Source organism: Erythrolamprus reginae, chromosome 1, assembly GCF_031021105.1.
Source record: "Erythrolamprus reginae isolate rEryReg1 chromosome 1, rEryReg1.hap1, whole genome shotgun sequence".
In the NCBI taxonomy this organism is placed as follows: domain Eukaryota; kingdom Metazoa; phylum Chordata; class Lepidosauria; order Squamata; family Dipsadidae; genus Erythrolamprus; species Erythrolamprus reginae.
In genome coordinates this window covers 57,703,817-57,731,779 of record NC_091950.1, presented here as the reverse complement: position 1 = coordinate 57,731,779, position 27,963 = coordinate 57,703,817, and the positions used below count along the sequence as shown (strand labels likewise).

Below are 27,963 nucleotides of genomic sequence, written 5' to 3'. Positions count from 1 at the left end.
GCTATATTTGCTGTCTTAAATTATTTATCCTGTCTTTTATTATTTATAAAAAAAAATAAAGATAGGGTAAAACAATAATTCTTTTTTTAAAAATCCAAATCTGACGCAGTTTGCTGTTTTGCATAATGTACCATTTGGAAAATTAACAAATTATGACTTTTGGTAGCAAAGAAAGAAGAATTTACCTTTTATCTCTACAGTAGTAGCCAAGCAGCACAATCTACTGATAAGCAATGTGTGAAATCTACAGCAATGTGTGAGAACCACCCAGGAGCAAAATGATGTCTTCAGGCATAGTTTATTTACTTAATAATTTCCATATATTTCAGCAGGATTTTCTCTGATTAATAATTTTCTCACAACATTTTTCATAGAAGTATTTTGCCATTAATATTGGCTTTTTATACAGCAAAGGCAAAAAATATTTCTGACCCATTGTGTTCAAGCAACACTGACACAGTTGCATTGCTTCATCATATAATGCACTGGAGGGAGGGGATTTTTTTTCCCCTTTTGTGGGTGAGCTGGAGTAGGAAACAGAATCATTTCAATAAAGCACTACTAGTAGATGGTCATTCAATTGTTAGGGAGAAAAGCCACACTATTAGCCAATAGTACAAAAGCACTCCTCCAGGAAATGGACAACCAAATATTACATAATTTTCAACATGCAGATGTAAAATTCCTGTTTTGGATATAAGCAAAAAGATAGTTCAGCATTATATGCATGTGCAACAGTATTAATTTTGGAACAAGTTTTTGGTAGAGAGAAAAAATGTTCTTTCAAGCCTTTCCTTGAACTAGCAAGGAAGCTACTCATGATCTTCACATAGTCTGAACTAATTATAATTATTCGGAAGAAGCCATCCAAGGTTTGCTGCTGTTTTAGAGTCCAAACTTAGATACATTGCCAAATATAATTTCCCTTTTTAAAAAATCTGCACATCTTTTTTTTTACTTTGAATAAAAGTTTAAACAACTTATAACTTAAGCACAGCTGTACTAGGAATAAAACCTCTTACGTGATCAGAACATTCAGAAAAAATATAGTCCCTTAGTGAACTTGTATGTTCACAATTCGGTTCTGAACAATATATTTTTCTTTCAGGAAACCTGGTGAAACCAGTGAAAAATTAAAACAATTAACAATAAAAATACAGGCTTTAAAAAAAATCAGTGTATTGTTTGACTTAGTGAAATTATTACAAAGCATATGTGCAGGAAAGCAGCTCTTAAAAATACATGTTCAGCAAATGACAGAATTATGTCCATTGCTACTATAGTTTTTACTCCTATAAATAAATGTTTCCCAAATATGTGTGCAAGTGCAATCACAACTATGATATCAAATCCCAGGACAGGTGAAATAAGCTTTTAAAAAATCTAATCCATCTATTCTGTTGAAATTTTGACAACATATATTATTTTGAATATGCACTGAGAAATTCGATTCAGCATAGCTAGTTAGTGTTTCCTTAATCTTATGTGATCTTATCCATAGTGGCAATTTTTAAAATGTTCATAATGTAGTAAAGTATGAAGTAATTCATGTATTGGAATACCTAAGAGATAAACTATTCCTATATATATAAAAAGAGTTGTAAAAGGGCTAGTTTTGTTTACCGATAAAGCTCAAAACAGATCTACCTTAGACACAAAGCCAACTGGGTAATCTGGCTTCACTTAATGACCACTTTTCAAAAGGCTACTGGACTTTCTTGGTTCTTTCCTTGAAAATATTTCACTCCTCATCCAAGAAGCTTCTTCGGTTCTTACTGAATGATGGAGAACGGAAGGATTTATATTCCTTGCGGTCATCTGATTGTTAGCACTTTCTCTAGGAGTTGTTGAGGCTTAATAGTGCAAATGGATATGGAACCTTCTTGGAAGTGCTGATAGGACTATGTTATAAACAGGAGGTCAATGGTATCATATGAGAATTTTTTGGAATATACCATTCAGTCAGAACCGAAGAAGCTCCTTGGATGAAAAGCGAAATGTTTTCAAGGAAAGTACCAAGAAAACACAATTGCCTTTTGAAAAGAATCTTTGTGACAAATATTTCCTGGATGACATTACTGTCCATGTGATTAATAACCACAGTGATTCACTTAATAACCACAATAAAAATGATCATAAAATTGGGTCCAGTCATGTGATGTCTGCTTTATAACTGCATCAATTTAGAATGAATATTCTGGTCTAATTGTGGTCTTAAGTCCAGGATTACCTGTGTGTTTTAATATAATGCCTGCAGGTAGACATTGGGTAACAACAGTAATTGGGATGAAGAAGTCCATTACTATGTATCTTTTACTTTTATGTACACTGAGAGCATATGCACCAAGACAAATTCCTTATGTGTCCAATCACACTTGGCCAATAAAGAATTCTATTCTATTCTATTCTATTCTATCCAACACAGTTATAAAGCATGACACCTGGTATTTCCATTTGAGGCCATTAGGCAAATCCTGTGTTTGTTATGATGTTACATGATTACCATTTGCAACCTGCTTGTTTTCCCATTAACCTTGCTTGCCAGAAACCAGCAATAAGGTTGCAAATGGCAATCACATGACTAAAGGACACGTCAGGCAGTCATGTGATTGCATGTAATGTCATAATTGCAAGCTAGTAACCGAGTAATAGCACTTAGACTTATATATGGCTTCACAGTGCTTTACAGCCCTCTTTAAGTGGTTTACAAAATCAGCATATTGCCTCCAACAATCTGGTTGCTCATTTTAATGAAGGATGGAAGGCTGAGTCAACCTCGAGCCTGTCAGGATCAAACTCTGTGGGCAGAGTTAGTCTGCAATACTGCATTCTAACCACTGCATTCCCAGGCCAAGCACCCAAATTGTGATCATGTGATTCCCAGAGATGCCACAAGAAGTGAAACTTTGAGGATCAACAATAAGTTGCCTCATTCAGAACTGTCATAACTTAAAACTGTTGCTGAATGAGTGGCTGTTAATCAAGGATTATCTGTATGTAGAACGTATGTTACTGAATAAAACACATCTAGTTTTTTAATACACAGAAAAAGCTACCTTTTCCAAAGACAAACCACTAGCCAATTAATTGGCTTTTAATCAAAGACTATCTGTATGTAGAATGTATGTTACTGAATAAAACATATTTAGTTTTTTAATACACAGAAAAAGCTACCTTTTCCAAGGCATTAGATAGAGGTTTTGGCATTCTGCTTCCTGAGGTCTTTAACCGGAAAGACTGAGGACTAGGAATTTATATACTCTCTTTTTATTAAGCCATCCTAGCCTGGGTATCTTTTTCTTTTTAAAAAAATTTCAGACACGTGTTTTTCCTTTGCAGAAAAAAGAAGAAGAGTAATATAAAATAAGCATAATAAAATTATGTTGCTAAAATGACCTGTAAGTGAATTTTTTCAGCTGACTTCATATTGAGCTATCATTACGCAGCAGTGGGCTGCCTCGAGACTATTAAGGAAATGAGCCTGGAATAGATAATGAAAAGATAATGGCCTCTTTTTGAATAAATATTGTAAAGTATATTATTAAGTTACATGCGTACAATCCATAATGGCCAGTATCCAAAAAATTATGTTATGTGGGCCTGACTTCTTGTGCCTGAAACAACTTTTTAAAAAATCTGTTATAATTTGAGTGTTCAGGTTGACATGCCATCTATGTCATTTCAAAAAGTTGTTTTTGAAAATGATCTCTATTTGAAGAACAGGATGCCCAGAGTGGGTTCTGAATGAAGTGGTTATATTCAAGAAGTATAAGTACAAAGTTCTCTTAGTAATAGCTGTGGTTGGTTTAGATTTTTGTTAAAATCTCCAGGCAGTCAATTCCCTGGCCTGGAAGTAAGAAAGGGGGGAAGTATAAAGCAAAGCCAATAAGAAATTGTTCCCCCTGAATCAGACCCAGGGTTCAGAATGAAAGATTATTCCATAATTTCTTTTGAGGGAGAGAGTAGCTGATCCTTTCCTGGTCCCACAAGCATTTTTAACTTGTTTTTCTTTCATTTTTAGAAAACAGAGCAGTAGAAGCTAACTTTTCCCAGTTTATCTAGTGTCTTAGTTAAACAGTGTTGCTATTACAGTGAAAATCTTCACAGTTTTTAAAGCTTTTAGAAAAAATTTAGAAAGAAAGACCAAAGTATCTAAACACGCATGAGCAAAATAAAACAAAATAACTCTATGGAATCCACTGATAATTCAAAGCTCAGGTGTCTTTAAACCATAAGAAGTATTGTCCAGCTATTGTAATATGAACCATTGTAACATGTTTTAATACTAATTTCAGGTTGGATGGTTAGATGATTTGACTCCTGAGGAGGGAAAAGGTTTGGGCAGAATAGGGTCCATTTTCAGCTGCTGCTGTGGTACTTTTAAAGAAAGCAAGGCCAGTCTAGGTTTAGAAGGGATATTGTGATACATAAATCCTCAGTCGAATGACGGAACTTCCTCTGAAATTGATGACAGTGTTAACAGTGACCATCTCCAGGTCCAATATCATGTCACGGGGTCCCTTCAAAGGACGGGTCATCACAAGAGTGGCACTGATAGGTCCAGTTTGCTGAATGGAGAAAGCCAAGAGGAAATGTTGAAATACTTCAAGCATAGGATGTGCTTCAAGCAAAATCTGTCTTCTTAAATATATGTAACAAATCTGTCCGGATATATATAAGCAGAGTAAAGCAGGAGGACTAGATAAGATATCAGAATCTATTGTGGCAATTTAATGAACCAGATAAATGAATGAATATATGTTTGTATAAAATAGTAGTTTACTCTTCTATATACAGGAACTTTATATCAGCTATATTCAGTTTACTTACAAATAGATATTCAATCAATCCAGATTTTTAGTAGATATTAAACCTATCCAGGTTTTCTTTGTATCACTATCTCAGTTCTACTCAATATCTAACTCACGCTCAAACTGCTCCAGCCAGCCAACCACCATCAACAGCAAACAACCAATGACCAACCAACAAGACCATCAAGGAAATGGTGGAGGCGATCTGCATATTATAATGCTCTGGCCCAATCACATTGCAGTTCACACCCAATGACTCAGCATGAGCATGCTTTACATTCTACATTACCTTATATGGTAATGCATTTTAACTTTTACCTTATATGGTACTACAATGAAATATCACCCAGGATTGCTTAGTCCAGGGGTAGGCAAAGTTGGGTATTTTATGACATGTGTACTTCAACTTCCAGAATTCATGAGCTAGCATGATTGGCTAAGGAATTCTGGGAGTTGAAGTCCACAAGTCATAGAAGAGCCAACTTTCCCTACCCCTGGCTTAGCCTAACAAAATCATGGCTCTGTTATGGAAGGTTTATTTTTGTTGATGTCTCAAGAGTATGACCATAATGACTATGAAGAATACTTATAGCAGATCTGTGCCAAACAAGAGGGTGTTGCTGTTGCTGAGCTAGAATGTATTGGGGAGAGTGGTCTGCCTCTGAACTGAGTCCTGCACCAACAGTTTGCACTGAGAGCAAATTGCCGTTCCACTTCTATGGGCCTAATGTTGGATAAATACTGTGTGAATGCAAAGAGCTGTTTGCCCACATTGACTGCTAATTTTTCTGGTTCCTTTTTTAAATTGACTTTATTTCTTGACTACTACTAATGTTCTACAAGAGTTGAAGCAAACAGGATGGATATTTCCCTGCCTTGCTGGGAAGGAATAGATTGGGGAACTAGCTCAAAAGAAAATAGTCCGAGATCAAAAAAACATAGGGAGGGAGGGTCATATTTGTTTAATAACTGATTATTTAGACAACTGATTTTTCACCTGATTTAGTTCCCAGTAACTACAAATACAACAATAGAGCCAATCTTGGTTTCCAGAGTTTGTATAAGTTTAGTTTAAAAGAAATAGGTTCTAAATTGTTCACCTTGCTTCTTCCTTCTTTCCACTGATGGAAGTGCTTTGAGAGGGTGGAAGTTGCTTTCTCAAAGGCCACCTAAAATTGCATTCCCATCTAGCCTTCATAATCTTCATGGGGAGAAAACTTTAATTCACTGTGTCAAGTTCTGGAATGAATTAAGGCTTTCTCTCCTGCCTCACTGCCTATTCTACAGTGTTCAAAAATAAAATGATTAATACTGAGTAAGGTGGAAATTCCATCAAATTAACATCATTTTCCCAGTTAGCATATCGCCCCTTGAAAAAGTCACAAACAGGTTATTGTGGAGGTAATGTCCATGTTATTTCCAGTACTTGCTAAGTAAAGACAACACTGCCTGTGAAATGTCTGAAACTGTCATTTTCTTTATCTCAGGTAATAGCACTCATCTAGTGTTCTAGATATGAATATTTTTGTGATTTTATTGTTTAAACAGTAACCTTAAAATAATGCAGATTATTTTGAAAAGAAGACAATGAAAGGATCTATCTGCAAATCTCACTCACCCGCATATAGAATTCTCTGCCTTCATTTCCCGATTTAATTTGAAAGATATAATAAGCACCAGGGTAGCGAGAGGTTGCTTGCATCTGAAATACATCGGCAGGCACAGTACGTCCTGATACATCCATGTCTCTGTACAAGATGGTGAATGGCTGATCTCTACAGCTAGTGGTTTCAGCTGGACATATACAATGACTGGTAGAACAAAAAGAAGAATACTATTATTATTGACAATGGTTGCATAGTTAGTCAAATGTTTAGACAGCACATATTTTTAAAAAATATCCTTGTAAATCAATAGGTTGATAGATGATTTACAAGGATATTTTTAAATATGGTATATCTTTAATATGATTTTAATAAAACTTAATTTATTATGGTGCACTATGGTAAAGTATTATATTATCTATAATTTCATACCTGTTATTTTTGCTGTTATAATCAAAATAATAAGGTAAGAATGCTACTTTCTTTGTTGTTGAACATCAAACACATAAGTGCTATTTTTAGGTTGAGTTAGTTAGGTCTTAATGTATCTGTTTGGCTGTTTTAATATTTTATTTGTATTTTATCGATCTCTACATTTTGCAAATGGCCCAAGGATTTGTTGTTGATGATGATGATCGTTATTAGTGTATTTTGTTACATTATCCAGGAGACCACAATGCTATTGCAGAGTAGTAGTTTGGCTACCAATTTACCAGTTCTGTTGAAACATGCTTGTGCACTTTCCTTGGTATACCACAAGAAGGCGAGCTGTCTTCATACCAGAGAGAAAGACAAACAGCTTCTACAGAATCACACAAGACCCCCTCTTTTCCCTGGAGTTGACTTGCAAACGCCGTCACAATTGGGAAGATTCAGAGATGGCAGGAATCTGACTGCCTGCACAAAGCACCAACTTATCTCCCCACCAAAGTGGTACCTATTTATCTACTAATATATAACATGCTTGCAAACTGCTAGATGGGCAGAAAGTGAGACAAGTGATGGAAGTTCACCCTGCTGCAAAGTGCTAGTACTTGAGCCATTGAAGCAAAGTGTCATTAAGCTACTGAGCTACCGTGCTTCTCAAAGGCTTGGTCAGTGGATGATGTGAAAATATAAAGGATAACATAAAAAGTAAACTATTGCAGAACATAAAAGGATAGTTTTCATTTCAAAAAATAAGATGACAATCCTTGTTCCAATATAATATACATGATAGGAAAAAAAATGAAAGTAAAAAAGTATATCAGCTTTATTCCATAATTTATTTAATTTGGTAAACACAAATTATTTGAGCATAAATTGTTGTCAAAATATTTAAAGTTTAAATTCATAAATCTAAATTATTGCCTGAAGAAATATTTTTTAAATGTCATTTTCCATTTCTTTTGTTTCTCAAGGTGTTTAATTATGTGTATGACATTCCAATTTTAACACTGAAAAGAGATCAGAGATGACAGAAGAGCCTTTAACAGAGAATGGTGATAAACAATGTATTAATAACATACTTATGAATATATATATCATTAAAAACTCAATTTTAAAGACAACTGCATAAATTACAGGAGAATGTGATTATGATAAATGCACTTATTTCATAAGCCCTTCTATTTCAAGAAGTGTAAATAGCTGAGTATTCTGCCACCTGGTGACCCAATAAAGAACTATTTTATAAGTTTTTATCATTGAACATTTCCATTCTGAGAGGAGAAAACTTGAAAGAATGAGTTTAGAATTGAACTATTGAAAATTGATCATGCTGACAAATATTTTGTATATTTGAAAATGCTAGTTTAGAAGGACATGCATATCATAAAAACTAAATTTTAGCTATTGACTATTTCATATGTTACACAGCAAGACATTGGATTTGAAAATGACTATGCACCCCAACAAGTGGCAATCCAACCCTTGATATTTTTAGGAAATATCAGTCATCAGTCAATTTCATATGAAATTCATCTCTCAAAAATAATGGAAGAATGCATTCTAAAATCAAAACTGAGCAGGGCTAGCAACTGAAAGTAGCAAGGGCAATTTGAAAAGTAACCAAGCACTATATAATGTGCTTCCTGGAGAATATGATTGACCAATTTTTTTTCAATTAATAAATTACTCACTTATCATTGATCCGGATATAAGGATCCTCGCATCTTACTGGGTCTAGGCATTTGAATCCTCCTTGGACATTAAAACATGTTTGATGCACATTACAAGTGTGATTCCCAATCTCACATTCATTAACATCTAAAATGAAGGAAAAAAACAGAGAATATGCCATTGTAATAAATGTTTTACTGCACATTGTTCATTCATAATAAAAAAAAAATTTTTTTTTTAAAAAAACCTTGTAGGACTGAACCCATTGGATGAAAAACTGAGTTCTCCCCCTTCTGGGTCTATATATTTTTGCCCTGCCTTCTTGGCTTTGAATAGTAATAGTAATAGTAGTTTGGGCTGTCAGTTTATACTCTGCAGGGCTTTATTTGGTAATCTCCCTTTAACACCTTAATTCTTTAACACTGCACCAATTCAATATAGGAAATAAGCAACTGTAATGCAGCATTCTGATCACAATGATTTATTTGCTTATTCTTTGCACTGAGCAAGATTAGTAGAAAGGTTGTACGATTGCTGATTAAAACATATCTATGAAATAAAAGAGAGTTTTGAAATAGGGTTTTTCCCTACTCCAGTTGGATTATCCCTTTTTCTGGAAACCAATGCTAATTCCATGGGGAACTATGGAATCTCACTGATTTCTGGCTTGGTCTAGCAACTTCTCTTGAATATGTTTCTTTCCATGATGTCCCAAATTTCCAAAAAGCCTCAGATTTCATGAATCTAACAAAGAAGAAGCAACTAATGTGATTCCTTTCTATATGATACAACGTCTGGTTGAATCTTACAGTCTGTAGTCTGAATATCTGCCATAAAGGCTGGGATGTTTTAAGTGAGTAAGGTGTAAGGCTGTTAAAACTTTTGAACACCACCAATAACACAGCTACTCTCCAAAAAGACCTTGACTTTGTGTCTGAATGGTCAAACATCTTGCAACTCCAAATCTCAACCAAAAAATGCTCTGTCCTACACATTGGCAAAAAGAATCAAAACACCAAATACAAGTTGAATAAACAATACCTTGCAGACAACCCCGACTCCATTAAAGACCTTGAAATACTCATAGTAAATGGCCTAAGTGCCAAAGCCCACTGCAACAGCATCGCCAAAAAGGCTTCAACAGTTGTTAACCTAATCCTATATAGCTTCTGCTCCAGTAATCTCACATTACTAACCAGAGCATACACAACTTTTGCCAGACAAATTGGCTCTTTAGGGAGTCTTTTTCAAACTATTGCCCAATGTTCAGTGGTCTTGGGGTATATTGGATTTTAATTCCTCCTTTCAATTAACAAGGATAGCACTATCACCTGATATAAATCTAACATAACTGTGGAGAGTAACAGATAAGGGTGTTGGAAATGGACCATGAAAATTTGGATTTGAATTTCATTGCTACAAAGCTTACTAGGCATCCTTAGGGAGCTTATGCACCCACAACTTCATCTATCTGATGAGGAGACTATCAGGAGACTAAAATGAAATTACACACTGAAGTCTAGAGATCTTCAAAAGGCTGGTGAGATAGAATAGAATAGAATAGAATAGAATAGAATAGAATAGAATATTATTGGCCAAGTGTGATTGGACACACAAGGAATTTGTCTTGGTGCATATGCTCTCAGCGTACATAAAATAAAATATACATTTGTCAAGAATCATGTGGTACAACACAATGATTGTCATAGGGGTCAAATAAGCAATGAAGAAGCAATATTAATAAAAATCTTGGGATATAAGCAACAAGTTACAGTCATACAGTCAACATGGGAGGAAACGGGTGATAGGAATGATGAGAAAAACTAGTAGAATAGAAGTGCAGATTTAGTAGAAAGTCTGACAGTGTTGAGGGAATTATTTGTTTAGTGGATGTGATGAGGAAATATAAAACATGTTTCCATTATGCCTAATATTGGATAGTGGAGCATTCTGATGTGTGAGAACAATAATCAAATAACAATCAGTACAGCAGATTTTATAATAGAGGAAAGGAGATTTGTTAATAGGAAGATTATAAAAAATGCTTTCTCTGTTTAGGAAGTAAGGCAGCTCACATTAGCACTTAACTGCATTCATGAGTGCAGAAAGCAGACGTTGGTCCTTGTCCTGGCCAGATGCAAGGTATTGCAAGAAAAGGTGAGACTGGCAGAGTAGTCTGGAAGAACCAGCAACCAGAACACTGCTAGCTAATTGGTGTAAAGGTAGTTCATCCCTGCGGTGCACTAAGGATAGGTGCAGAAGCACTGAATGGAATGAACTAGAAATCTAGTCTGTCAGGCTTCCTTGACATATGGTAAATAAATAAAGCAATCTCTTAAATAAGGATAAAGACAGAAGATAGACCTTAACTTTTTATCTACTACCTGTTTCCCACTTGTGGTCAGTAGCATATGTGCCATTGGAATTGAACCTCCAATACAAAAGGCACTGAACAAACACAGGCTTAGTTTAGTTTAGTTTACTTTATTGTCATTGTACCTCATTTATTGTCATTGCCACCTTCAGTGTACATTTTAACTATAAAAATAAAACACAAATACATATTCTTCACATTCTATACAATTGAATTGAAAACCCCTGATATTGCATCAATATTGCGCTATACAGTAGAATTCAATATAGTTACTGTCCTGGGATAGAAACTGTTTTTCAACCTATTTGTCCTTGTTTTTATTATCCTGTGCCATCTGCCAGATGGTAATAGTTCAAAAAAGGGGTGCCCAGAATGAGATGGATCTTTAAGAATATTTTGAACTTTTTTAAGGCAGTGGGAGCTATCAAGGTCTTTCCAAGAGGGGAGAGGGCAACCAACGATCCTCTGGGCAATGACGTTAACCTAAAGACCTTGATGCTATTTCTGAGTGGTCTAACACATGGCAACTCCAAATCTCAACTAGCAAATGCTCTGTCCTACACATTGGGAAGAAGAATCTGAACTCCAAATGCGAACTGAATAATCAAATTATCACAGATAATCCCCACTTGGTTAAAGACCTTGGTATACTAATAACAAAAGATTTAAGTGCCAAAGCCCACTGCAACAATATAGCCAAGAAGGCTTCAAGAGTTGTAAACCTAATCCTAAATAGCCTCTGCACTGGCAATCTCACACTACTTACCAGTCCTCGACTACAGCTCATCTGTTTGGAACCCATATCGCATCTCAGACATTAACACCCTTGAAAATGTCCAAAGATACTTCACCAGAAGAGCCCTTCACTCCTCCACTCGAAATAGAATGCCCTACGAGACTAGACTTTCAATCCTGGACCTAGAAAGTTTAGAACTAAGACGCCTTAAACAAGATCTAAGTATTGCCCACAAGATCATATGCTGCAACGTCCTGCCTGTCGGTGACTACTTCAGCTTCAGCCACAGCAACACAAGAGCACACAACTGATTTAAACTTAATATTAACTGCTCCAAACTTGACTGTAAAAAATATGACTTCAGTAACCGAGTTGTCGAAGCGTGGAACTCATTACCGGACTCCATAGTGTCATCCCCAAACCCCCAACACTTTACCCTTAGATTATCTGCGGTTGACCTATCCAGATTCCTAAGAAGTCAGTAAGGGGCGAGTACAAGTGCACTACAGTGCCTTCCGCCCCCTATCCTATTGCTCTCCTATATCTCCTAACCTTCTGGAGTGCTGTCCTATCTGCCATTGTGCAATTGGCAAACAATACACAGGTGCAGTAAGTTAATACTCTCTATGATGCAGAGGTAGAAGGTCACCAGCGGATTTTACTTCCAATTTTGAGAAGGATTAAATTTCTAAAGAGGTTACTTAACATTGGTTACAAAAACCAAATAACTTTTTTCACTTCTCCATTTCTGATAATTTTTCTCAGTATATTTTTCAGTAGCATATTTTTTTTAAAAAAATCATCACTGTAACTCTTGTCTTTAGAAAACTAAAACAAAAACATTTGCTTCCTTGATAATTGCCATTGGCAGGCATTGGGAACTAATATGTAGAAATATGTTTAGTGGCTTTTATAGTCAAAGTAGATCTAGGATCAGCCTTCTCCACAATATTCATCTGTGCAGGAGAACAAACACTTTGTATAAATGAACTATGCTTCACAGAAAAGAGAACATGTCACAAATTACTGGAAGAATGAAACCTTAAGAGACCCAAGAGGAACTTGCTTGCTCTTGGGGAAAACTAACATAATTTGTGAAATATCTGGGTAATCTCATCTACTACACAGTCTTGAAATATATTTTCCAGTTTGTAAGCCAGTATATTTTTGGCAAAAGGAAATAACTTTTGGCTGATTATTATATGTTGGAATGCACCAGATGGGAGGGATATATTCATAATTGTTACATGTACTGTAGATAAGATAGAAACTGACATGGTCAATCTTGTATGTAGAAATATTACACATAAGGAGCAACCCACTTGGAAATCTCTACAAACAGCATGCTGCCTTGAGTTCCTAAATGATTTTTTGTAGACTTGCAGTAGTTAAACTCTCATGGCTTGTGTATCCTTGTGAGGCGAGCTCACTCGAGTCCATTCCATGTTATTGCATATTATGAATATGAGTTCATAATATAGTACAGTAATCCCTCGCTACTTCGCGGTCCATCTTTCGTGGATTCAGTACTTCATGGATTTTTTCAAAGGGAAAAGAACGCCGGGGCAGTGACGGTTTGTGTGTGGAGGGGGGGGGATAACTGCAGCGGCGGCTTCTTTCAGCCCATGCAGTAGCTGAGAGAAGCTGGTCTCTCTCAGCAGTCAGCAGTGGTGAGTTGTTAACAATACAGGGAGGGTTTTAAAAGTCCAAATACTTGTTAAATATATAGAAAAATATATTTCCTCTACTTCGCGGAAATTCATTTTTCACGAGTGGTCATGGAACGCATTCCCGCAAAAAACGAGGGATAACTGAACTAAGATAGGCAAGATTTTAGGCTAGTTAACTAGATCTGCCTATCTTGGATATCTTAGGGGAAATCATATGGCTATTACTTAGGCAGATATGTATGCTTATATATATATATTATTTTCCAGTTTGTAGGGGTAAATAGGGAGTGCGGACAAATGAGGGAAATAACCTGCTCAGTTGATCTTTCCTGTTTCTAGATGGGTTTCATCCAGGGGTGGGTTCTAACTTACCTTGTTCGCTTCCACCCATGCCACGTGGACATGCACACATTGCGTGCTGTGCAGCCACACAGCACAAGCACACACGCAAAGTGCCCAAAACCAAGTTTCTGCGCATGCACAGAAGTAAACACCCATCCACCCAGTTTCTGCACATGTACAGAAGCCCAAAACAAAATAGTGCCGCCTATGGCACCTCCAATACAGCCAGTGATCACAGTTCGGGGAATGGTGGGAAATTCCTGCTACCGGTTCTTTACAACTGATCCGAACTGGAAGTAACCTACCTCTGGTTTCATGATAAATAAAAAAACTTATCTGTTTACCTAAGCCTTCTGTTGGTTTCTGCATTTTTTGTTATACAGTGTTCCCTCGATTTTCGCAGGTTCAAACTTCGCGAAACATCTATACCACAGTTTTTCAAAAATATTAATTAAAAAATACTTCGCGGTTTTTTTCCCTATACCACGGTTTTTCCCGCCCGATGACGTCATATGTCATTACCAAACTTTCGTCTGCCTTTGAAAAACATTTTTTTAAATAAACTTTAATAAATAAACATGGTGAGTAATAATCTAAATGGTTGCTAAGGGAATGGGAAATTGTAATTTTGGGGTTTAAAGTGTTAAGGGAAGGCTTTGGATACTGTTCATAGCCAAAAATAGTGTATTTACTTCCGCATCTCTACTTAGCGGAAATTCAACTTTCGCGGGTGGTCTCGGAACGCATCCCCCACGAAAATCGAGGGAACACTGTATACCCTAATTACTGTTATTATTTTTATTAATTTATTTTTGGTGTTTTAATCATTTTAGAGTTGTTGTGCTTCTATTGTAATTTTCACCTCTCTTTAGCATAATAAAATTGTTATATTATCCTTTCTCAGTTCGGATATAAATGTATGAACAATTAGTTGCCTGTAAATCTACTTATTTGTATTTCAAATAAGAAGAAGAAACCGCTATGGCTTAGCAATGATGTAAGGGCTATAGTCAATGAAAAAAAGGCTGCCTATAGGAGGTATAAAGAGTCTGGAAGTATAGCTGATAGGGAGGTATATAAAATGAGACAGAAGGAGGCGAAACAGATAATATATGCTGCTAAAGCCTCAAAAGAGGAAGAAATTGCCAAATCTGTAAAGAAGGGGGATAAAACCTTCTTCAGATATATTAATGATAAGAAGAAGAAAAACTGCGGCATCACGAAGCTTAGTACCGGGAATAATACATGCATTAATGGGAATAAGGAGATCGCTGACCATTTCAATAGCTACTTCTGTTCAGTTTTCTCAAAAGACACCTTACAAAATAATACTATAGAGGGATATAGCATTGCTTCCAGCTGTACGGATTCAGCTCCAGTGATCTTAGAAGCCGATGTCTTAGAAGAACTTGAACGATTAAAGATAAATAAGGCAATGGGTCCAGATGGCATCCACCCCAGAGTTCTTAAAGAACTCAGATCTGTCATTACTAACCCCCTGACTGATTTGTTTAACCAATCCTTGTTAACAGGAGAAGTTCCTGAGGATTGGAGAATGGCCAGTGTTGTGCCTATTCACAAGAAGGGCAGTAGAGAAGAAGCTGGTAACTACAGGCCAGTTAGCTTGACATCAGTTGTAGTTAAAATGATGGAGACTCTACTCAAAAAGAGGATAAATCAGCACCTAAAAAACAATAACTTATCGGACCCAAATCAGCATGGCTTTACTGAAGGCAAATCATGTCAGACTAATCTCATTGATTTCTTTGACTATGTCACAAAGGTGTTGGATGAAGGTGGTGCCGTGGATATTGCCTACCTGGACTTCAGCAAAGCCTTTGATACGGTTCCACATAAAGAGCTGATAGATAAATTAGTGAAGATTGGACTTAATCCCTGGATAGTTCAATGGATTTACAGCTGGCTGAAGCGTAGACATCAGAGAGTTATTGTTAATGGCGAGTATTCTGAGCAGAGTCAGGTTACAAACGGTGTGCCACAAGGGTCTGTTCTGGGTCCTATTCTTTTTAATATATTTGTGAGTGACATAGGGGAAGGTTTGGTAGGGAAGGTTTGCCTATTTGCCGATGACTCTAAAGTGTGCAATAGGGTTGATATTCCTGGAGGCGTCTGTAATATGGTAAATGATTTAGCTTTACTAGATAAATGGTCTAAGCAATGGAAACTGCAGTTTAATGTTTCCAAATGTAAAATAATGCACTTGGGGAAAAGGAATCCTCAATCTGAGTATTGTATTGGCAGTTCAGTGTTGGCAAATACTTCAAAAGAAAAGGATTTAGGGGTAGTGATTTCTGACAGTCTCAAAATGGGTGAACAGTGCAGTCAGGCGGTAGGGAAAGCAAGTAGGATGCTTGGCTGCATAGCTAGAGGTATAACAAGCAGGAAGAGGGAGATTATGATCCCACTATATAGAATGCTGGTGAGACCACATTTGGAATACTGTGTTCAGTTCTGGAGACCTCACCTACAAAAAGATATTGACAAAATTGAACGGGTCCAAAGACGGGCTACAAGAATGGTGGAAGGTCTTAAGCATAAAACGTATCAGGAAAGACTTAATGAACTCAATCTGTATAGTCTGGAGGACAGAAGGAAAAGGGGGGACATGATCGAAACATTTAAATATATTAAAGGGTTAAATAAGGTCCAGGAGGGAAGTGTTTTTAATAGGAAAGTGAACACAAGAACAAGGGGACACAATCTGAAGTTAGTTGGGGGAAAGATCAAAAGCAACATGAGAAAATATTATTTTACTGAAAGAGTAGTAGATCCTTGGAACAAACTTCCAGCAGACGTGGTAGATAAATCCACAGTAACTGAATTTAAACATGCCTGGGATAAACATATCTCCATCCTAAGATAAAATACAGAAAATAGTATAAGGGCAGACTAGATGGACCATGAGGTCTTTTTCTGCCGTCAGACTTCTATGTTTCTATGTTTCATTAGCTACACAAATTCCATTGCTTTTTGGAGGAAGAAAGGCAACACTTTTACTGATCTTGGCCTCTTCATAAATAAGAAATAGAAAATTTATGACCTACTGGTGTGGCATACCTACATGAAGGCTATGTACTGAATAATCTTATATTTATACCCAGGATAAACTCAGCAAAAAACAAAAAACGGGTGAGGAAACTACTGAAAAGGAAATTATGTTATAAAAGTTTAGTTCTGCCAAATAAGTCAATCAATAGTTATTTTGAAATGTGCTCCCTAGATGTATAAAGAAAAGTTTTGCAGCCACAAAATACTTTCAGAATGTTTAAAAAGTCCTCTGCTCTTCATAGCTAGTAAATGAAAATGCAATTAATATAGAATCAGTTTTCTCCATAAAAGCCTTCTCTATTGCAAAACATGATGCAATATACAAAATACAATATGTGTAGAAAAATATAACAGCATTAGGTGACCTTTAGCTGCTCTGGAAAATAGTTGGTTAGCCAGAAAATCCATTAACATTTCTCATTTAGTTATGCTTCAGTGATATTGTGTAATAGCTTCCGCTATTATCTTTTTGTAATGAAATTTGCAAAATCTGATTCCCTTATGCATTGCTATTATTTTTATTATTTCCAGAAGAGTAACTATAGGCTTATTTTCCCTCTAGTTATATTTAAAAGACAAAATGTATGGAATATTCTTACCCTGACACCGAGTTTCCTCAACAAGAACGTAGCCAGACGGGCAGGAACAGTAGTAATTCCCTGGTTGATTAATACATTCATGCTGGCAGAGAAATTCTGAGAAGCTGCATTCATCCATATCTATAAATATAATAATATATTTTTTAAAAGTTTGCTCATTCTTGATAGAAATAGTATTACTGGTTATCTAAAATTGCTAATACAAATTAAAGCTCCTGAAAAATTGTATAAGGATGCTTCATAACTGCTTGGATTGCAGTTAGGATCAGGCTCGTAGAAGACGACAACGTACCATGTAATCCAGAGGTGGTATTTAGCAGGTTCTGACCAGTTCTGGAGAACCACTAGTGGACATTTTGAATAGTTCAGAGAACTGATAAATACCACCTCTGACTGGCTCTGCCCCCATCTATTCTCTCTTTCCAGAGTCCCAGCTGATTGCGAGGAAATGGGGATTTTGTAGTAACTTTCCCCTGGAGTGGAGAGGGAATGAAGCTTTTACAGTATCCTTCTCCTGCTATGCCCACCAAGCTGCACCACACCCACCAAGCCATGCCCACAAAACTGTTAGTAAAAAATTTTTTGAATCCCACCACTGAATAATCTTAGATAAGCCTGCAAGAAGAAATGACTTTCCATATTCGAACAGTCTTGAGGGATGCATTTGTACACATCATATTCCTGACTATATAGTAGAATTTCCTAAAATGCTAATTTTAATCTTGCCAATTATTTTTCTCTTTTCTGTTTACAGAATTCATTCAGAAATAAATTCACAATCTGTTCAAATTTTACTCATTCTATTAATATCTTGTATTTGTGATTCACAAGTTTTCTAAAACTGTCTCTCCTGGAAGAGGGATTCTGTTTTGTTTAAATTATTCTGTATAACAGGCTTCCATAACCTGGTCCCTTCCTAATGTACCCATGCTGGCTGGCAATTCTTGGAATTTAATTTTCAGCAAATCTGGGGTATAGCACATTGAAAAAGAAACAAAAATCTTGTGAACATAAATAATTCAATGTAGATTCTGCAAAGGGCTACTCAAGTAAATTATTTCATAATGTTGTGATGATTATGCAATCTTCACAAAGTTTGATGGAATCCAGATGCAGATTTGGGTTACTTCATATATTTAGGGAAAAGAGGCAAAAACATTTTAATTCATAATTCAAGTTGAAAAAAGACAACAGTTTAAGTCACTAATATCTTTTGACAATAATAGGGGAGAGAAAATTAAGACAGTCAATTGCATTTTCTTCAATTTTTGGAAATATCTGGAATTAAATCTGCCAAGTATAAATTTATTTTCTGTTAATAAAGAAAAAGGAAGTTTTCTGGCCTAAAGATGCCATACCTAAAACATTACTGACAGCCTGATTCAATTCTCTTGTGGACCATTATCAACCGCACTGATATAGATTTTGTTTTACCTGCCACTCTAAGTTTGAGAAAGAATTGCATTTATATATGCCAATTCCTAAATTTATGAATGAAAATGGGGCAAAGGCAAAGACATTTAAGAGGGCTAAATAAAAGAATATTGTTTAAACCTTTGAGCAAGTTCTACATTATTTTTTAAATAGGAAGTAATATGAGCATTGAGGTTTGGCACATAGATATAGTAATCCTTGCACTATATAACTAATAAAACCAGATTCTGGAAAAAGGAATGTAAATGATATATTTATATTCACTGTTTGCCCCAGTAAGAAAATAAGCAGTTCTATCCTGGAGTGACAACTTTAGGTTTAGGTTAGGTTAGGTTTATTGGATTTATATGCCGCCCCTCTCCGCAAACTCGGGGCGGCTCACAACAATAATAAAAAACCAGTACGGTACACAATACCAAATCCAATGCCCACCCATCCAGTTACAATTTAAATTAATAATCTCATAAAAACAGTATATATAAAAAACAGGCACACAGTCAATCAATCAACAGAACAACATGGGCAAGGGGGAGGTGTTTTAGTTCCCCCATGCCTGACGGCAAAGGTGGGTCTTAAGGAGTTTACGAAAGGCAGGGAGGGTGGGGGCAATCCTAATCTCAGGGGGGAGCTGGTTCCAGAGGGTCGTGGCCCCCACAGAGAAGGCTCTTCCCCTGGGTCCCGCCAGACGACATTGTTTAGTCGACGGGACCTGGAGAAGGCCAACTCTGTGGGACCTAACCGGTCGCTGGGATTCGTGCGGCAGGAGGCGGTCCTGAAGATATTCTGGTCCGGTGCCATGAAGGGCTTTAGAGGTCATAACCAACACTTTGAATTGTGACCGGAAACTGATCGGCAGCCAATGCAGACTGCGGAGTGTTGGAGTGATATGGGCATACTTGGAGAAGCCCATAATTGCTCTCGCAGCTGCATTCTGCACGATCTGAAGTTTCCGAACACTTTTCAAAGGTAGCCCCATGTAGAGAGCGTTACAGTAGTCGAGCCTCGAGGTGATGAGGGCATGAGTGACTGTGAGCAATGACTCCCGGTCCAAATAGGGCCGCAACTGGCGCACCAGGCGAACCTGGGCAAACGCCCCCCTCGCCACAGCTGAAAGGTGTTTTTCTAATGTGAGCTGTGGGTCGAGGAGGACGCCCAAGTTGCGGACCCTCTCTGAGGGGGTCAATAATCCCCCCCCCAGGGTAATGGACAGACAGATAGAATTGTCCTTGGGAGGCAAAACCCACAGCCACTCCGTCTTGTCTGGGTTGAGTTTGAGTTTGTTGACACCCATCCAGGCCCCAACAGCCTCCAGGCACCGGCACATCACTTCCACTGCTTCGTTGACTGGACATGGGGTGGAGATGTACAACTGGGTATCATCGGCATATTGATGATACCTCACCCCATGCCCTTGGATGATCTCACCCAGCGGTTTCATGTAGATATTAAATAGCAGGGGGGAGAGGACCGACCCCTGAGGCACCCCACAAGGGAGAAACCTCGGGGTCGACCTCTGACCCCCCACTAACACCGACTGCGACCGACCGGAGAGGTAGGAGGAGAACCACTGAAGAACAGTGCCTCCCACTCCCAACCCCTCCAGCCGGCGCAGAAGGATACCATGGTCGATGGTATCAAAAGCCGCTGAGAGGTCAAGGAGCACCAGGACAGAGGACAAGCCCCTGTCCCGGGCCCGCCAGAGATCATCCATCAACGCGACCAAAGCAGTTTCCGTGCTGTAGCCGGGCCTGAATCCAGGCTGCTGAGGACCTAGATAATCGGCTTCATCCAAGGACCGCTGGAGTTGAAGTGCCACCACCTTCTCGACAACCTTCCCCATGAAGGGAAGGTTGGAGACTGAACGGTAGTTATTAAGCACGGCTGGGTCCAGGGAAGGCTTCTTGAGGAGGGGGCGCACAACCGCCTCCTTATAAAGGGGTGGAAAGGACCCCCTCCCCAAGGAGGCATTGACAATCTCCTGGACCCAGCTCCGTGTCACCCCTCGACTGGCCGAAACCAGCCAAGAGGGACACGGATCCAGTAAACAGGTGGCGGAACTCACAGCTCCAATGGCCTTGTCCACTTCATCAGGTGTCACCAAGTCAAACTCCTCCCAGACAGATGGACAAAGACGTTTAGCCCCAGTCACCTCAACTGACTCATTGTCAGTCGACTCTGTTTAACAATTGGAGTCGAGGTCCGCTTGGATCCGGGCGATTTTATCAGTGAAAAACGTGTTAAAATCCTCGGCACTACTCTGCAAGGGCTCCCCAACTCCCCTCTGATTAAGAAGGGAGCGGGTTACCCTAAACAGAGCGGCCAGGCGGGATTCCACTGATGCAATCAAGGCGGCATGATACGCGCATCTTGCCGCCTTGAGCGCCACTTTGTAAGTCTTAATATGAGCTCTTACAAGTGTTCAGTCGGATTTGGACTTACTCTTCCTCCATCGCTTCTCCAGACGTCTCTTCTGGTGCTTCAACACCAGGAGCTCCTCATTGAACCATGGAGCTCTACGGGGTCTAGTGCCGCAGAGAGGTCGTAACGGCACAATCCGGTCAAGAGCCTCCCCTGCAGCCTTGTTCCAGGCCTCAGCAAGAGACTCTGCCGAACTGTGGACAAGTGTATCTGGAATAACCCCAAGCGCCATCTGGAAGCCTTCTGGATCCATCAGGCGTCTGGGGCGGAACCTCCTAATTGGTTCCGCCTCCCTGCGGGGAAGGATTGGAGCCAGGAAGTTAAGCCGCAGTAGGAAATGATCTGACCACGACAAAGGCAACACTTCTAAGCCCCTTAATCTCAGATCATTACTCAGTTGCTCAGAGAGGAATATCATATCGGGTGCATGCCCACCCTCATGAGTCGGACCCCGAACTACTTGAGTCAGGTCCATGGCTGTCATGGTGGCCATGAACTCCTGTGCCAGTCCAGAGGAACCACCGAGCGACGGCAGATTGAAGTCCCCCAGGACGATAAGTCAGGGGAACTCCACCGCCAGCCCGGCCACCTCCTCGAGTAGCACAGGCAGGGCTGTTGACACGCAGCTGGGAGGCAGGTACGTGAGTAACAAGCCCACCTGAACCCCTAAGTCCAACTTCACCAGGAGGGACTCGCAACCCGCAACCTCTGGAGCAATGAGCCTACGCAGGCCAAGACTCTCCCTGGCTATAATAGCCACTCCTCCCCCCCTTCCCTTGGGTCGAGGTTGGTGCCATACCCGAAACCCAGCTGAGCAAATTTCAGAGAGAGGGACACCTCCCTCCGGGCCCAGCCAGGTTTCGGTCACACAAGCCAGGTCGGCCTCCTCATCCAGGATCAGATCCCGGATGAGGAGAGCTTTATTTACCACCGACCTGGCATTGAGTAGCAACAACTTGAGCCCAGGGCCAGAATTACACTCATCACCAGTGCCTTGAGTTAAGCTCATGGAGCCTGAAGAAGGGATCGCTACTAAGCAGCGATCCCTCCTTCCCCTGGAACGGCTAGCACTATGGCTTCCGCCATACCTGCCTCTCCCCAGCAAGACCGGGATATTTTGACCCTCTGCCACCCCAGAGATAAGTGTCCCCTCCCCTCCTGCCCCTCCAGCGTCAGGTGTGCCAAAAATTCCATTCATGTCATATTCATTCATTCCATACATATTATAATCCCCCCCACCCACTCCATTCCATCTATCACCCCCCTCCCATTCATTTTCATTCACAGTATTCCATTCATTCCAATAATTACTAAAATAGTCCCATTCATTCATGCCATCACTACCATCCTCCCATCCACTTAAAAATCCCCACAATAATTTAATTAAAAAGAGTTAATATAAAACTAACAGTTCATATTATTAAAATATTAATTATTAAAAATATAGATAAATATAAGTAATAAAAATAAAAATATAGGTAGAATATATTTCAACTGGTCAGTTAATTAATCAATTAAGCCAAGTTCATATAGATATCATCCAGTCTAAAAAGGTGAGTCCAAGGGATGTATGATGTTATTAGTAGGACAAACAGTCCTGAGTATAAACTCTGTCCTCTGTCCTCCCAGGTTTTCTCTTTGCCACTGTCGTTGTTATCAGCTTTCTCACCTCCACGACACCCCCGGTCTCTCATGGGTCGCCCCAAATGTCTACCAGTACCTCTGCTGTTATTTGAGAGGTATCTCTGTATCTCCTGGTCTTCAGTTATAGCATCCAGCAGCCACAAGGTTTTCATACTGTCAATTTCAATCTGGCAGTTTCTTTCTCACAATCTCCTTGTTCACTATAATGGCAGGCCCTCCTTCTTCCAGGCACTCCAGCACCGAGTATGTCCATCGCAAAGCCCTCCGACGCCGAGCGTGCCCACCATGTAACCACTCGGCGTCCAGCGTCTATCCAGTAGATCCCGTTGTTTTTGGGAACATCCTGCTGTTGTGGGGGACGTTTTCCTCCATCTACTTTCCTCCTCGGCCCGTGCACAGTCGGCCCAGCATGCTTGCCCTGAACATTCGCACACTTGCTCGCTCCTTCTCAGTCCCTCTCCACCTCTCCTTTTCCACCTCTGTCCGTGTCGGTATGAGTCAATGCTGGGCGGCAACCCCCACTCTTCTTATCTCTGCCAGCCCCCGGGTTGAGCCTCAATGTAATTGCAACAATACAGCTCACTCCACTGCAGAATGCTCTTAAAAAGTGTGGATTCAGGGCAGAATCAAGCCAGCTCGGTCACGATCGCCATTTTCCGAGCCCCAGCTGATCGGGGCTCCCAGCTTTCTCACAGCAGGAAATAAAGAGAAAAGCACTGCCGAGACACAAGGTAACACGATCCTCTGAAACGGGGGAGTCTAATCCTTCTGAACTATCTGTTGTTTTTCAAAATTAACTGAAAAGTTTCCCTATATTTGATCTTAATGCCGTAGTCCAGCGGAGCAGCAGTCTCTTCCCTCCCTCCTGCTACTCAACCGGAACCGGAAGGGCTTTAGAATGAGTTGTGCTCATTTTTGATTCAGTGCAACATCATGGAAAAATGCTAATATAGGAATATGAAGAAAAGTTAGATGTACTTCTCTAGGTCTGGATCCTGAAGTGGTTTAAAAATAACTTTCTACACATACTCTTGTATTGTAGCTTCCAGGAGGCAAAATTAACAATTACGTACGGTATATTACATTGAAAGAAAGAGAATTCCCACCCTGCCTCAATTTGCATTACTTGAGTAGACATTTTCATTTAAACAGGCACAATGGATTTTTCAGTATGTCATTTTCATACTAAATCAAATGTTTCATGTGAAAACAAATACAAAACAACCCCACCATAATTTCCCAAATATATTTATATAATTTTTCCTGCTATTGTGAGCTCAAATTAATTGATTCAAGTGGTCATTTTTAAAGGTTTTTGTGGCATTTCAATATCATTGCTGAAAACTAAGCAATCTGTAACTGAGAACATTTGTGGAACAAAATACGCACAGCTATAATCCCGGGCATAAGATTAATACATTGACTATGGCATAGAGTTACATGAATTGCAATCCATTTCATCAGTTATGTAAAATGTTATCTGATTCCTCAAACTGGGGATGAATGTGAAGTCAGAAATATGAAATACAAATAATAAGCATGAAAATTTAAAAATATATTATTATTATTATTATTATTATTATTATTATTATTATTATTATTATTAATTAGATTTGCATGTCGCCCCTCTCCGAAAACTCGGTATTGGGTTATACCAACCAGCGAAGGAGATTATTGGAGGTGCATCCCCCTTTGTGCTTAGAATTTTTTTTTATTCCTCCCTAAACTCCCATCCCCACCCCACCAGAGGGATAGAGTTAATCGATCAATGTGCTGATATAAAGGAAAGGTCCAGTTCTGAATGTCCCTGATGTATGAATGGCTTTGAATGCCACAGGTCCAAGGTCATTATTGTTTCTTTGTGCTCTGTCCTCAGACATATGGTCAGAGTGTCCTGTTTATAGGGAGGAATTGTTCAGTGCTAATCACCAACAGGTACACTACAAATTGTATTTTTATACATACATAACCATAACAACACAACACACGAGCACACAACATATAACAACACAACACACAAGCACACAACAGATTCAAACTTAATGTAAACCACTCCAAACTCAACTGCCAGAAATATGACTTTAGTAACCAAGTAGTTTGTGTGTTTGTGTGTTTGTGTGTTTGTGTGTTTGTGTGTTTGTGTGTTTGTGTGTTTGTGTGTTTGTGTGTTTATTTATTTGTTTGTTTGTTTGTTTGTTTGTTTAATTATTTATTTAATTTATTAGATTTGTATGCCGCCCCTCTCCGAAGACTGCCTGGAACTCACTACCTGACTCTGTAGTATCATCACCTAACTCCCAAAACTTTACCCTTAGACTATCCACTGTTGACCTCTCCCGATTCCTAAGAAGTCAGTAAAGGAGCATGCATAAGTGCACCAGCTGCTTCCATTCCCTGTCCTAATGTTTCTTTATATTAGTTTACTATTATCATGTATATGAATATTTCATATCTAATATTTTCTTATTTTCTTCTTGCTAGTATCATGTATAGAAATATTATTATATTGTTACTTACTCCCAATAACAAATAAAATAAAAATAATGGAGACTTCTGAGCCATTATAATTTATGTTTAGAACTGAAATATTTTTAGAATTAAATAAAATTGTGTTCAGACCTGAAGAAAAAATGTGATCTTTGTATATGCTTACAGTTACTTTGTGTGTGTTTTCAAACCATCTAAACTTCTGGCAACTATATAGTTAAATCCCCTTCAGTTTTCTTGACACTGTTGTTCAGAAGTGATTTGCCAATGCCTTTTCCTAGGTCTAAGAGAAAATGACTGGCCCAAGATCACTCAACTGGATAAGAATTCACAGCTTTCCAGTTTCAAGCCCAGTGCCTTTAACCACTACATCAAATTGCCCCACTATTATTAGGTACATATATTTTCTATTTGATTCAATTCTCAATTGTAAATTGCAAATTTCTTTCACAGTGCGTTCGTCTCCAAAGTTTGGTTTCCTTTTTCTAATATTAGATTGTAGTGTACTGTGGAATTATTTGAAATGATTAAGCAGCGAATACAGTATATATCTGTGATCAAGGTACTAATTGTTTCCTAATTATTGCAAGACTATTCTCAATATTATAAGAATTAATTTTCTTTTCAGAATTCCTATCTTCAATGTTAAGTGAGAAAACATGTTTATTCTCCCCCTCCAAAAAAGATTTATTTCCTCCCAAACTCAAGATACTCCACAATAATTTCTACTTACCAGTACAGCTGATACCATCGGTCTCCAACTCATAGCCAGGATCACAACGACAAGGAATGAGCCATAGGTGTTGATACAGTTTTGTACACAAGGGTTGCTACTTGTACATTCATTCACATCTGTGGATAGCCAGTTCTTAGAAAATTAATGTTCTTTCTCAAGCTTTAATTAATATTTACTTTGAAAAAATATCTACAATAAATACTGCAATCCAAGCTTACTCATAGATGTTTAAAATAATAATATAACTACTTCCCACCCTCAAAATCATAGGATTCTTGTTTTAGGATCCCTCTTTATTTTTGTTTTGTTCTGTTCCAACATAATCACATACAATATTCTAATCTTCATACAGGAGATCTGAATTTGTGTTTCTTATCTGCTATTAATCCACATATGACTAGCTTCAGCAATGTAGCAAGCTTTGACCACTTTGCTTGGCCTTCTAGATCACCTGTTGGCTAGCCAAATATAACCAACTTTAATCAAAGTAACCAACTTTTGATAAAGATGTGTGTGTATTGTATATGTAGATTACAATCTGGCACATGTGTATCAGTTGCTTACTCTCTCTTCTTAAGAGATGGTACTCTTTTTTCTTTCTCTCATTTAGGGACAAATATTTCAAAACGTCCATTTAGGATAAACATAGATTGGGGTAAAATATTTTTTCTCAATTTTCTCAACATTAACAACATGAATGCATAAATAAGATTAGAAATTAATACAAACATTGAAACATGAATGAATAAGAATGTACAATAAGTACAATAAATCATCCATTAATGTGGTTTAAGTACTATACATGCTATTAGACATTACTACTAATTATGTAGTATTAGACCTGGGGAATGCAGGCCAATCAGAGAGTCCTCCCATTTATGAGCAGAAACCCTGTGCTCGTAGATGGGAAAGTAGAAGTCTCGCATATAATTCCTTCTGATTTTCATATATTTATTAGTTGCCATGGTTCATAACATTTATTACATAGCCAGTTTGAAATAAGATTTTTTTCTATCTTTAAGCCAAATTCATTCTCCTGAAAACTATTCTATGGCTCAAGACATAAAATGGAATTCTACCAATAAATATTCCCTTAGTGCTCATTACCAATGACCCATTTTTGAACTTGCTTAATAACTATTTTATATACAGAATGAAATTTTTACTTGCGCAGAGAGTTTCTTTTTCCAAAAGGAAAAAGAATAAAGAATATATGTGGAACATGCAAAAGGTAGCAATAAATATACATGTTGGAGTGGCTTTCAATGTCCATTAAACTTTAGTCATTTCATCTCTAGGCCTTTCCAGCCTGTAAGTGTGAATATATACATAAAACCTGGAGTTTAATGCATTTAATTCTTCGTTTGTTGTGAATGATTCTGTATTAATATTGCTAATTATAAAATAGTTACATTATTCTGATGACATATTTTCAAAAAGCAAAAAGGTAGAAAGTTGCTGGGATAAATATATTCATAATGCTACCCTGTTTCCCCGAAAATAAGACAGTGTCTTATATTAATTTTTGCTCCCAAAGATGTGCTATGTCTTATTTTCAGGGGATGTCTTTTTTTTTTCAATGAAGGAGAATATGAGGGTTCAGTTCTCTCTTTGGCCAACTACCCTCCCGGCCCTTTTCTCAGTGCTTTTTTTCTGTGTAGAGGAGGAGCCGCATTCTTGCAGTGATTGGTTCAGCCTGCTGCCCATCGGGCGGTTGAGGGACGTTGCTGGATAGGCTCTAGCAAGAGCAGAAGCAGCCATCCAAGTTAAGCCTCGTTGTTGTCAGAGCCATCTCATTACCTTCCTCCCCACCCTCTACATCCTGGCTGCACTGCTTTGAAAAATGCTGCGGCAGTTTCCTGTTGGATGCACGGCTGCATAGGTGTTGCCTATCGTTCTTTGGAACAGGATATTAGAGGGAACACTGCCCCCTACCGTA

At 38.4% G+C, this 27,963-nt stretch overlaps 1 protein-coding gene across 1 annotated transcript in view; it reads right to left on the bottom strand.

Moving 5' to 3' along the window:
* Nucleotides 1–279: 279 nt before the first annotated feature.
* FBLN5 (fibulin 5) overlaps nucleotides 280–27,963 on the bottom strand; it is a 74,069-nt gene continuing 46,385 nt past the window's right edge. The window contains 6 exon segments of the mRNA XM_070753602.1: nucleotides 280–4,568; nucleotides 6,430–6,622; nucleotides 8,536–8,662; nucleotides 17,306–17,425; nucleotides 26,022–26,075; nucleotides 26,078–26,140. Coding sequence (XP_070609703.1) covers nucleotides 4,407–4,568; nucleotides 6,430–6,622; nucleotides 8,536–8,662; nucleotides 17,306–17,425; nucleotides 26,022–26,075; nucleotides 26,078–26,140 — 719 coding nt within the window. The 3' untranslated portion in view covers nucleotides 280–4,406.